This window comes from Mixophyes fleayi, chromosome 9, assembly GCF_038048845.1.
Source record: "Mixophyes fleayi isolate aMixFle1 chromosome 9, aMixFle1.hap1, whole genome shotgun sequence".
Lineage (NCBI taxonomy): Eukaryota > Metazoa > Chordata > Amphibia > Anura > Limnodynastidae > Mixophyes > Mixophyes fleayi.
This window is the reverse complement of record NC_134410.1, coordinates 45,957,181-45,969,979: the sequence shown is the minus strand read 5'-3', so window position 1 is coordinate 45,969,979 and position 12,799 is coordinate 45,957,181. Positions and strand designations below refer to the sequence as shown.

The following is a 12,799-nucleotide window of genomic DNA, read 5'->3' as shown; positions in this document are numbered from 1 at the left end:
TCATAGAAGGAGAATGGCTGAATGCTCAGATAAGGTCTTCAAGTCCCCCAGATCTTAGTAAAAAAAACTCAGGGTGGGGATAATTTGACTAGAGTACATCTAGCTTGTCTATGTAGACCCCAAATGCAGGAGAGAGAGGGCAGGAAGAGAAACAATCTTGATGTCCCCCCAAGCCAAAGAGGATGGGGAGGTGAATGAGGCTACAATTTGAGTGAAGTGGACTACCCAATAACATATCTTCAGATCTGGAAAACTGCTACCCCCGCACTTATCTAAGGAGGGCTAACTTGATCCTGTTTGACCTACAATTCCATTTGGCATTTTTGAATGGAGGGCAATTTGGAGAGAAAGACCCTTGTGGGGAAATTTTGGAAATAATAAAGGAGTTTGGGAAAGATATTCACCTTTACAGCAAAGATCCTGCACAGTCACGAAATGAGGGAACACTAAGAGAACAGCTTTGATTTAATTTTGGAGTAGAGTCCCAGATACTTCTCCGGGTACAGGGATCCATAGGAGTTGGTGATGACTTACACCAAGGTATTTGATCTTCTTTTTGTGCCATTCAGGTTGAATTTTGAAGTGAGAAGCTGACCATCTCAACTGGGAAATTTGAGTAACATAGCCTTACACTTTAAAACATTTTGTAGCCCGAGGCTATTCAGAATCCATAAGTGACACTACACTGTTTGGTGAGGCTCATAGGGAAAATGACTGCAATGGCTCCAGGGGTTCTGCATGTACAACTACATTAGAGAAACTCTTAGGGGGGGATTCAATTCCCCCCAGAGTATAGCCGCGCTAAACCTATTACCGTTATTATGGTAAATTTAACCCAGCTTTCTGCTCGCAGCTCAGGGAGCTGTGAGCAAAAAGCCAACATTGAAACTACAATAATGGTATTTAAGTGCACTATTACCATAATAACGGTAATAGTGCGCAGGCCGCGTTACTTTTTACAGTAACGCGCCCAATTGAATTCCCCCCCAAAGGGTCTGCTAAGATCATTGATTCAAGCCCAAAACAATTGGTCAGACACTATACTTCTCACTTGTTGAGTAAGACAGGAGCTGTCTAGGTGGTGCAGCTTTTCCCGTTCTCTGCCGCCGACGTCTTTTGAACACCCCTCCTTACTTGTCTGTTACAACACTCCTTACTTGTCTGTTACAACACTCCTTACTTGTCTGTTACAACAGATGCGTCGCTCATAGATTGTGGTGGTTTCTCTCAACAAAAAACAATAAGATACAATTGGTCAACCGAGGAATCATTTCTACAGATAAAGTGTTAGAGCTAAGGGCAGAAAAATGGCTTTAAGGTAGAGATGCTCACGGACCCTCGTGAAGTGGTTTTGGATCTGGATTAGCTTCGTGTTTTGGTTTTGGCAAAACCACCCTGGTGTGTTTTGGTTTTGTATTTCTTTTAGAAAAATTGCTAAAATATGCTAAAATCACATAATTTTGCTCTTTTTTTTATCCTATATTATTATTAACCTCAATAACACTAATTTCAAGTAATTTGCAATTTTGACCACCTCACAGGTCACATTATTATTTTCATACACTTTAGGACAAATACTGCAGCGAGCTGGCTGGATGCTAAGCGACAGAGTAATGACTCAAACACACGTCAGTTCCTACCACATCTAGGACACATTGGCACACAGCAGTGGCAGTAAAGAAAAGTCAGAAGAAAAGCCTGCAAGGCCTAGTATTTGTATTTTAGCAATGACAATTAGCAATGGAACTCTTCTATTTAGGTGTATATAACACCATACACTTTTTTTGTGCAAATTTAGAAGAAAAGTCTGCAAGGACTAATAGTTGTATTTCTGCAATGAGAATTACCAATGGAGCTCTCCTTTCTGTGTGTTACCTATATAACACTGTAGAATTGGACTGTAGAATTACATCAATCCTGTAAGCACTATTATTTGTATTTTTCTGCAATGTGATTTAACACTGGAGCTATGGAGCTCTCCTAAATGTCACTGATTACTTTCTTTAACACTGCTACCCCCTCCTCTTTCAATTCTATTTGCCTGCCCAACTGCTCTACACTCTATGCTACCCCTTCTGTCTACCTCTCTCAAATGGCGCTGGATCGCCGTGGAGGGCGGTATTTATAGCTTCCAAAACTCGCAAGATCCGACGACATCACAATGACGTTTTGCCTCGTTTTGGAATCAGAAATAGGGCGAAAGTACCGAGCCAACTTGGCTCGGTACTCGGATCCCCGAAGTTCGGGTGGGTTCGGTTTTCTGGAAACCGAGCCCACCCATCTCTACATCAAGGGCTTTAGTTTCCATTCACGTTCAGAGTGTGCTCATTCAGCTTTAAATGGATATTACCACAATGTTATACATCAAAAAGATGGCAGGCACCTGCTCGATATCTCTATGCAGGTAAGCGTTGGAGATATGGGATTTGGTAGTCCATAAGAACACTTTTTTTAGGGTCAACTGAATGAGTTGGCAGAATTACTATCTCATCAATTTTTTTCTAGGTTGAGATTGTCATCAGTAAGTTTGTGAAAAATCTAAACAGTAGGGATGGTGGCCCCTCACATGTTACCGGTCACATTACCTATGAGCCAGCAGGGATGTGAAATTTCTTTCAATTTCTGCATACCTCCCAACATAGACTACGGACAAAATAAGCCTGGACCCCACCCACACAAACCCCACCCAAAAATGCCCACTTCCAGCTACAGTTTGGGGTTTAACTCCTTCCGGGTTTATAAGCCACGCCCCTTGAATCGAGACTGTTGGGAGCTATGCTTTCTGCCTTCAGCGATGATTGGAGGTTTGCAGCATGATCCTCTAGCAACTGCTAGATGGAAATCCTATTCCCAAGAACAAAATCAGCTTGTGTTTGTTACCAGAGATCTGAATTCTGCCTACCTCCCAACTATCCTTATTTAGCAAACCTTGAAAGAGCTTCAGCTTACAGTGAAATGGGCAGGGCTTCACCAAAAGTGGGCTTATTTTGGTGGATCATGGTTTTGGTGGAATGGGTGGACATGGTTTGTTAGATTTTGCATTGATAACTTTCCGTATGTATTGCATTTACAAAGTTTTTGGGGATCTGCATTGTATAGTGTATTACTCAACAGGGTCAACATTGCACAGCGCCTAGTGGTCACTCTGTTGTATATTGATCACTTGAATAGGTTTTATATTTAATACAGATCAGATGAGGCCGTGTTGCTTGTTTATAGCCCTTTAAAAAAACAAAAACAAATAAAATCATATATTTCAATGGATGTGTAACACATCCACCCACGTCCATAGGTTTTAAGCCACGGTGTCACATTCAGGTTACTAGCTGGTATTTGCACAGCCGAACAAGGAGGCGCGGAGTCTAACACACCCCCGGGATTCACCAGGGACCCCTGCAAGGGATTTTGGGCTTCGCTGCAGAGGGTGCGCAGGTCGCAGTTCTCCAAGACGGCCACCAGCGTAGTAATAGAATAGAAAAGCTTAGTCAATCAAACCGGGTCGGAACCAACGGACAGCGAGGTACAAAAGGACAATCCAAAGAATAGTCAAACACAGGCCAAATGTCAGGAAACCGAAGCTGAAGCTAAGGTACAAAGCGAGATCCAAATGCAAGGTCATTGATAAGTCAGATCAGGAACAAACAAAGGGAACAGATGCAGACAACAGACTGGAGAGTGAAACCAATACTCTGGCACCAGTCTCCCTTATATTCCCCTGGTGGGCAGACTATAAGCAGTCAGAGCGGAAGTACGGACGTCCTGTTGCCTAGGCGGGACCACGCACACAGCAACCAAGAAGTGGAGGGCAGCGTCCCGTTGGCCAAGACAGGCGGCCGCCTCTCACACATAGAGACAGTGTGGAGTCGGCCCCTGAAACACGGTCATTGGCTAGTGCAAGACTACACGATCCGAAGGACTCCATTACATATCTCCCAACACTGAAGCATTTCAAATCGGGACAGTGGACTAAATGGGCGTACCTGCATCAGCATGGAGGCGTTTATGGCATCATAGGGCATGTCTGCATCATCATGGAGAAATTAAGTTGTTTTGTACGCAAATGTCTCGGGCTCTGATCCGCGGCGTGCATTCCACAGTGGAGCGCACGCTCAGTCCTGTGTGACGTATGGGTGGAGGGAGACGCATACCACCCAAATTGGCCAAAAGCTGGACAACGCTGTCCCGATCGGGATGGCAGGACAGAGCTCTCAAATCGGGGCTGTCCCGCCTAAATCGGGACAGTTGGGATGTACGCCATTATTTTTATCACTCCATGTTTTCACTGCTTATAAGCAAAAAAAACAACTTTTAGAAAATATAAAACCTTCACACAACATCATCTGAACAGTTTTGTGGGACGTACTAAAAGGAATGACAGCTTCAGTCTGCTAAAAGGAATGCCAATAGACTTCTATGATAGAAAATTGTAATTTTATGTATATTTTAAAAAATCTTATACTTCTCAAATATATCTTTTACACACTTATTGCTAAGGTGCTTGGTCATGTTTTACAAGTGGAATGACGTGGAATGACGGACGATTACTGTGGAATGACAGCTGTTTTATACGTCATGTCAATGCAGAAATATCAGTAAAAACTTGCATTTCTTCCCAAAAAACACCCATATTTCTCCCATTTCCCTTAATCCCACACACTAATCCCTTTGCCCATGCGCCCCCCCACACCTGTACCCCAGCAAACAAGTCTCATAACGTGGAATGACGGACGATTACTGTGGAATGACAGCTGTTTTATACGCCATATCAAGACAGAAATGTCAAAACAATTGCTTTGCTGTCATGGAATACATCCCTATTTCTCACACATCCCCTAATCCCACACACTAATCCCTTTGCATATGCGTTCCCCCACACCTGTACCCCACCACACATGTCTCATAACGTGGAATGACGGAAGATTACTGTGGAATGACAGCTGTTTTATACGCCATGTCAATGCAGAAATATCAGTAAAAACTTGCATTTCTCCCAAATAAAACAGCTGTCATTCCACAGTAATCTTCCGTCATTCCACGTTATGAGACATGTGTGGTGGGGTACAGGTGTGGGGGAACGCATATGCAAAGGGATTAGTGTGTGGGATTAAGGGATGTGGGAGAAATAGGGGTGTTTTCCATGACAGCAATGCAAATGTATTCACATTTCTGCATTGACATGGCGTATAAAACAGCTATCAATCCACAGTAATCGTCCGTCATTCCACGTTATGAGTCTTGTGTGGTGGAGTATAGGTGTGGGGGAGCGCATATGCAAAGGGGTTAGTGTGTGGGATTAGGGGATGTTGAAGAAATAGGGGTGTTTTTTGGGAGAAATGCAAGTTTTTACTGATATTTATTCATTGACATGACGTATAAAAACAGCTGTCATTCCACAGTAATCTTCCGTCATTCCACATGTAAAACATGTCCATGTACCTTAGCAATAAGTGGGTGAAAGATATATTTAAAAAGTATAAGTTTTTAAAATATACATAAAAATACATTTTTCTATCATAGAAGTCTATTGGCATTCCTTTTAGCAGACTGAAGTTGTCATTCCTTTTAGTACGTCCCCAGTTTTGTTCGTTTTATGGCTTTTTTGCAAAACTTGGTAAAGTGTACTTTGCCTGGAAATAGAATTGCAAGTTACTGCTTATGTTTTACAGGCGTATGGGCCCCGCTAAAGTCTTACTGTTGCTGTCATAACAATGTAATTATTATTTACTTTTTTTTTACAATAACAAAAGTAAACAAATAAATAAACCCTGAACCTCCCACGGTGTGGACTTGTTGATGATGTCTGTACATGAAAATAGTGATATTTAATTCGCCTGCAGGTGGGTGGCTCCATAACTGTTTTGCCCGGGCTTTTATGTGTCGGTTTTTAAATGTGCTGCAGTACGTCACTTGGCATGGTGAGACAAGAGAGCCGACTTCCCTGAGCCTGGTAATAGGTTTTACTTCCGTACTCTATCGGGACATGCAGGCACAGCTGTCCGAGTTTGATGAAGGGAGTCCCGGCCCCTCGTGTAGGCGATATCCCAGCCCGCCCGCAGAGCAGGCCGCGTCCTCCTCCTGGCTCCAGCGTACCCGGCAGAGTCTGCAAGTCAGCCCGAACCTGAGACTAGTGCTCCGGGAGCCGGTGCCGGTCTTCGTGCTGGCCGTGCAGCGGTACCTCGGGGAGAGCTCCCAGTGCCCCTATTACTACGATATAACCCTCTCGGATGGAGCCGAGCAGGACACCTGGCTGCTGTCTCCGGAGCTCAGTTATCTGGTGCACAGTAACCGGCTGCGCTGCGGCTCCCAGGCCACCATCACCCTCTGCTCGTACCGCTACATGGAGAAGAGACTGGCCAGCGGGCTGGTGTGTGTGGAGGAGCTGGAGCTCGGGGCTGAGCTGACTTGGGAGGACCACAGCCAGATCCCCCCTGGGCTGGAGATGCCTCTGTGCGGGGGCAGGAAGCATTATCTGCCCTTGTGGAATAACGATGACCCGTATGGCGACATATGGGGGACACGTAAACAGGCAGAGGACGTCAGTGTGGATGGTAAGACAACCAAACCCAGTGTGCCATGGATTGGTGGTTTATAATAAATGGGGATTTATGTAACAACAATGCAATATATCTCTACTGGCAGAATGACTCTCATTTGTAATACAAGTTAATTAACTTAATTGCTTCTGTCTATAGACTGTCAGTTATAGAGAAAAAAATCACCATAACGTGCATAAAACATACATATGTTAAGTTGGATACACACCTAAGGACTATTACCTTTATTTGCTATTTCTGTAGCGATTTCACAAATGATTGGCAGTCTGATCATCATGTGTACACATCTACATAATTTACCTTCAGATCTGTGATCTTCATCTCTCATAACAGTCTGCTGAAAAGACTGTACATTAGATATCTCTGTCTATGCTGCCTGTCATCAGTGCGTATACACTTACACATTTGCCCGCCATTGTTCCATTGTTGATAGTGATTTTTAGGAAGTTTCTAAAACCAAATTAACAAATTAAGTGTGTTTTGGTACGATAAAACAGGATCACGGAAGCGTATACATTCTTGCAACATCTGGCCAAACTTGTGAATTGTATGGTCTGCATGATAATTGTATAGGTGTGTGCCCAGTCATAAGATAAGCATGCAAGACTGAAGTTGTATCAATTGTGCTTGACACATCAGGGTACCTACCTGTTATGGGTGGCTTCACACAGGTGCTTTGAACACTTGCACTCTTCCTGCTAAAAAAGTACCAGTAGTGTTAGCGCTCAAATTGTCTCATGCCGACACATTGGAGGGAAATAGGGAGTGTGGTAGTCTGTCACATGGGAGCGATAAAACTCTAGAGCCTGTATTGCATAAACATAAATTGGTGTCCTTCTTTTTTTTTTTTTTTTTTTTATATTTTTTTTTATAAAGGCCTTTTAAAAAGACACTTGCTATATTCAGGTGTAACAAAACATTTGTGGACCCCTTAGCAAAATTTTGGTAAGGGTCTCCATGTACCAATGGTGAAACACTCCCATACAAATGTAACTCAGTCAGATTGACCCCATAGCAGCTACACATCTTGCTCTTATAGTAGTTATACCCTTGATTATGTTAATGTAATTCATTCTTATGTTTTAACCAAAGGAAAGAGCGCCCTAAAAATATCTGTTTATGCTTACTGTATTAAAGGTCCCTCTGAGAAAATTTTAATTAGGAATAGGTTTCTTATTTTATTAGATGGTTACAGTTTAGCTTTTATGATATGGGTCATGACAAACACTGTAATATTCATGTCGGCACATTTCTAGGGCACAATGTATATCACTGGAAGTATATATTTTAGTCCGATCAAGTGGGTTTATTTTTGTAATTTTTTTTATTGGTTATAGACCTTTTTTTTTCAAAACTGCGAGAGGGTGGCTTGAAAAAGTTAAATCTATGTTTTATTGTGTCAATGATGTATTTATCTAAAAAAATATACTATTAACTCTGTTCTAACTTAAGCAAAGTAGTGTAATATTTATGTTTAACTTTTATTTTGCATTTAATTTAATATTCTGAAGTACAGCTGTGAATGATGAGCCATTTTGCAACAGTGTGTGGTTGTTGCAGCAAATATTATTTTTCATCCTGTGCTTGCAACTAAAGCCCTTTTGGATTTTATTCAGTATTCTATAATTAATGTTTCATTCTACATCCAAAATAAATTTTGTAATAACTTAACTTGTAATGTTGTTTTTTTAAATGATGCTCTTTTATTATTTTAAAATAATTTTATTCCACGAAGTACAATTCTTCTCTCATTTAATCTCCAGTTATTTGTGACCCATCAGGACTAGTGAAGGGCCGTGTCTGGGAATCCTTGCTCAGGATATGTGTTCTTGAAGGACATGCATATTGTGAGGGTGTTGACAGTTGTTGTTTTGCTTATAATGCCAAACAGGCACAAGAACTATAATATTATAAAATGCTTAAACTGCTTTTTAGTGCAGTCAATGAATCACAAGTTAAGCACTCTTATACCGCTTTCATACTGCCGCCCCGGCAATATCCCGGGTTTTTCAAGCTGGATTTTTGCCGGGGCTCGGAGCGTCCCAGCTCAGAAACACCATTCATACTGCACCTCGGACCTGGGAATTTCCCGGGTTGACCCCATTCATACTGCACAAGTCTGTGCCCTGGCAATTTGTGGGAGTCATCACCAGAGCAGTTTTCATTGGCTGAAAAATGGTGATGTCATTGAAAGGTGACTGGTTTTTGACGCACACACTTTTTCAGTGAAATAAAAGCAATTTTCTCCAACAAACTCCGATTCTGCTTCAGCTTGATCTGCACTCCACCATCCACCATTTCTCCTAAACTCCTTCTCGAATCTTCCACGGGCTCCCACCGATGACATCATCCTCCAGAGACAGGCAGACAGCCAATCAGCTTGTTTTCTGTGCAACCCGGGTTGAAAAACCCGGGTTGCACCATTCATAGTGCAGGCAACCCGGGCCCGACCCGGGAATTACCCCTCGATAAATCCCGGGTTTTTAGACCCGGGATTTTTGACTTGTACCATTCATACTGCACCAAGACCCGGGTCGTTTGAGCTCGCCCCGGCAAAAACCCGGGATTTTGGTGCAGTATGAATGGGGTATTAGAGAATATATGTTAAAGCAGTGTAAATATCCTTAATTTATAGTTCTCATTTTTATGGTTAAGCAAGCATTTTAGCTGAACAGTTGTTTTGGATCTTTGCACATTATACAGATCACTAAATTGTTTTCTAAGAAGCCTGCTACATAATCTTTCTATGAATTAAATAAATAAAACGTTGCACCTCCTGTAAATATAAGTAGGTCTTTTAATCTGTCAAACAATTGTATAAATAGATATTTCGTTATGTTGCATATTGGTAACAACCCCCAAAACAATGTAAAAAAAAATAATTCAAAAAATTTCAGCTTTGGTGCACTTTGTTTTCAATTATGGGCACTTGTATGTGATGGAATTGTGCAACTGAATATCACGTGTGTTGCCCTAGTTTCAGTTGTGAATGGTCAAGCTTTAAAGTTCATACATGGGCTGCTTTGTACTACAACCCATATGTAACTTTGGGTTATTATTTCCAAGTACGTTTTATACATTTTTTTACAAACTCTTGATTATAGATCATATGTATAATTTTTTTATTTTTTTTTGTGGTCACTATTTAAGAATACATAATACTGTTTCAGCTATGCATTGGCTTTTGAAGGTTTGATAGAATAGAAATTAAACTAACTTACGATTTCAAAAAGCTGCATATTGTAGAAAAGTTCCTGGCCATTAACTGAACATGAGTTGATAGTAAAACTACATTTATATAAACAGATTCTGCATATAATTTCAGTAAAATTGTGCTAAGTTTAATAATTGTTTACAAATGCACACATTGCATGCAACTTGTTTATACAGTTGAGTCGTTTATTTATTTATTTTTTTGTCCAAAAATGTTATGGGCAGCAAACTATTTACCAAAAGTCTATGTTTAAATATTAAAGTAACATTCATATATTGTTACTGTAGATGCACACGGTCATGAGAACCACAAAATGTATCACAATTGTACTAATTGAAAGCAGCAATCCCACATATAATACTTTTTTTTTGTCTTTAAATAGTAGGTTAAGTACATTTTTATTTTTTTAAGCATTCATGTAATAGTCATTTTTCTTTTGTTACCCTCCTACAAATTATTAGCTCCTTATCAAAAATTCTTTGGTTGGCAAACAAAAATGTTTGCCAGACAGTCAGTCTGCTACACAAGCGCTCTTAGCACGTCCTATGATGGCAGACGAGGGAGAAGGAGAATGTCAAGATGCAGATTTAGCTCACATGGGTGTCCCAAAACCTCTGTTCCCTACATCATCATGTACTATGTGACTGTGGTTGTCTTGGTAGTCCAGAATCCTAACTCATTAATAGAAGCCTGCTCGAAGAATCAAGGGAAAATGTTAAATGCCAACATTCTTCTTGTAGCCCGCCACACTGAGTTACATTATCATGGGATTGCTTCTTGAATAAACCTTTGTTTTGTCTGGGCCATAACACACAGAGTCGCACAAGGCTGGTTGTTAAGGAAAAAGAACATTCTGGACAAAAATGTGGTAGATATATGCGTCTTTGAACTAATATTCTCTTAATAGGTTCATGACCTGTTGCAGTGGTTTGGTAAGATGTAATGTGCATGTAAAGGAAAGGTAATGGGGAACAATACAATAAAACTAAACACATATAAAGTGCTGCTTCTGCAATCAGGAAGGATTTTCTAATGAATTTCATTTCTTGAAGGTTACTTAGATGTGGGTGTTACAGGACATGACTCTTTTTTGCTTCCCCTACAATGGTCTAATTTGTAATTACATTAGGTTGTGCACTCAGATGGGGAAGACCATAAACATCAAACAAAGTTGGTTAGCTACTGCATTTTATTTTCCTTATGCAGATAATCCTTACAATGTGCAAGTGTACATACCGGTAGTTTTTTTTTATATATAGAAATGAAATTTTTTTATAAAATCACTTACCTTTTGGAATCAACACAGGATCTGGTGCGGATTTTGGTCTTATGACCAGGAATCAAAGGCAGGAATGTTAGTCTAATGGTAAAAACCTCAGATTAGTAGGCAAAAAGACTAGAAGCAGTGGTCCAAGTGGGTTAAGTAAACTTGTATATTGATAAGAAAATAAAGAGTAGAGGAAAACTGTCGCTACTAAATTAACCAAATAATGGCAAGAAATCTTGTTAGTTATAGCATTTCTGTATAACAATTTCTGTAAAAATTGTAATCCACCTGGAGAGTTACTTAATTGGAAATGGACAAAATGTAGTACACTATAGTAGCTTTTACCCCAAATCGAGGAGCCAGACTGAGTTTTTGGTTTTGACATTAATTTTGTTGTGCATTATGACTACCACTCGTTGTGCATCCCCTGAATTGATAATACTCACTGTGTGCCCTCTACATTAACAGTCACTGAATGTCCTCTGTATTATGCTATCACTTAGTGGTGTTCTACTGCTGTATTACCTCCCTTTATGCCACTACTTATCGTATGCCACTAAATATTACCCTCATTTTGCTCCTACACATGCAATGAACTAATCATTTCATATCTGTAGTGTTAGCTGGTCTCCACATGTCATACACTGCCTGCCAATGCATTCCTCACCCATGCTAGCCATTCCCATTGCTAGTTAGCCTCACATGCCATCTACTTTGCCATGCCAACAGATCAACCAATAAATGTGCTAGGCACCCTCCACATGAAAGCCATGTCTCTTACATAGGTCACGGCACTGAGCCAGACATAAGTTTCCCTCCCTCGCATCATGCCATCACCAAGGCTGTCATTACTGTTTCTCTCTTTGGCATGGGACATCACGTGATTTTGACATTGCTGATATCACATGACATCACAATCTAATATGGCTTCTCATTTTGTTCCTTTTATTCAGTGGTTTGTTGTCACTACTGAGGCAGGTTGGTGCTTTTTTCTACTACTACTGCGCTTAATCAGCTGATGCAGCCTGTCAGTGTGAGTGGTGGTCTCTAGTGACCCACAAAAAACACTAGTTTCCATCATTCAGGTGGGCTTGTGCATGCCTATGGTTCTATGAGAGAGTGCTCTGGTTAGCCATTCATGGATGAATTCCCAATGACTTCAACACTGGATGTTCTTCTGCTGGATGGAGAATCCGGGTTCTAATTCAGACCAGAGGCCAATGAGCTGCTTTTAACAGAACCTGGAAACACCTTTCATACCACAGAGTATCCAGCTCCAATGTGGGAATAACACTGGTCATGGACCTGGGTCACATTCCTCATTTTGAAAAGGGTATAAAAGGCTCTGGGCACACTTGACATTTTAGGGGCATATTCAATTACGATCCGATCCGCGTTACCGCGGAAAATGCGCAGTAAGGCCGTTAATACGGTACCGCATTAACGCCGATTTTCGTACGCAGCCCTATGGGCTGTGAACGAAAATCCACGTTAATGCGGTACCGCGGATTAGATTCGCGGCCGTTCCGGCGCAATCCCGCGGACCGGGATCGTAATTGAATATGGCCCATAAGGTAGCAAAATAAAAAATGTAGCTGGTGATGGGCAAAGTAGGTGTGGCTACTGAAGCTTGATCAGCAACAAATATTTAAGCAACCACTGCACATTGGACTTTCTGTGTAGTAACTGGTTGTATGGTATGGTTGACATGAGGACCCAGAGTAATAAGGGCCTAGGTATGTTTAGAGCTCATAGATAAGGATC

The 12,799-nt window shown here is 41.1% G+C and overlaps 1 protein-coding gene across 1 annotated transcript in view; it reads left to right on the top strand.

Moving 5' to 3' along the window:
• The first annotated feature begins 5,422 nt into the window (after window positions 1-5,422).
• Window positions 5,423-12,799, top strand: part of RADX (RPA1 related single stranded DNA binding protein, X-linked) — a 44,703-nt gene continuing 37,326 nt past the window's right edge. Inside the window, exon 1 of the mRNA XM_075184267.1 lies at window positions 5,423-6,548. Coding sequence (XP_075040368.1) covers window positions 5,807-6,548 — 742 coding nt within the window. The 5' untranslated portion in view covers window positions 5,423-5,806. The remainder of the gene's footprint in view (window positions 6,549-12,799) is intronic.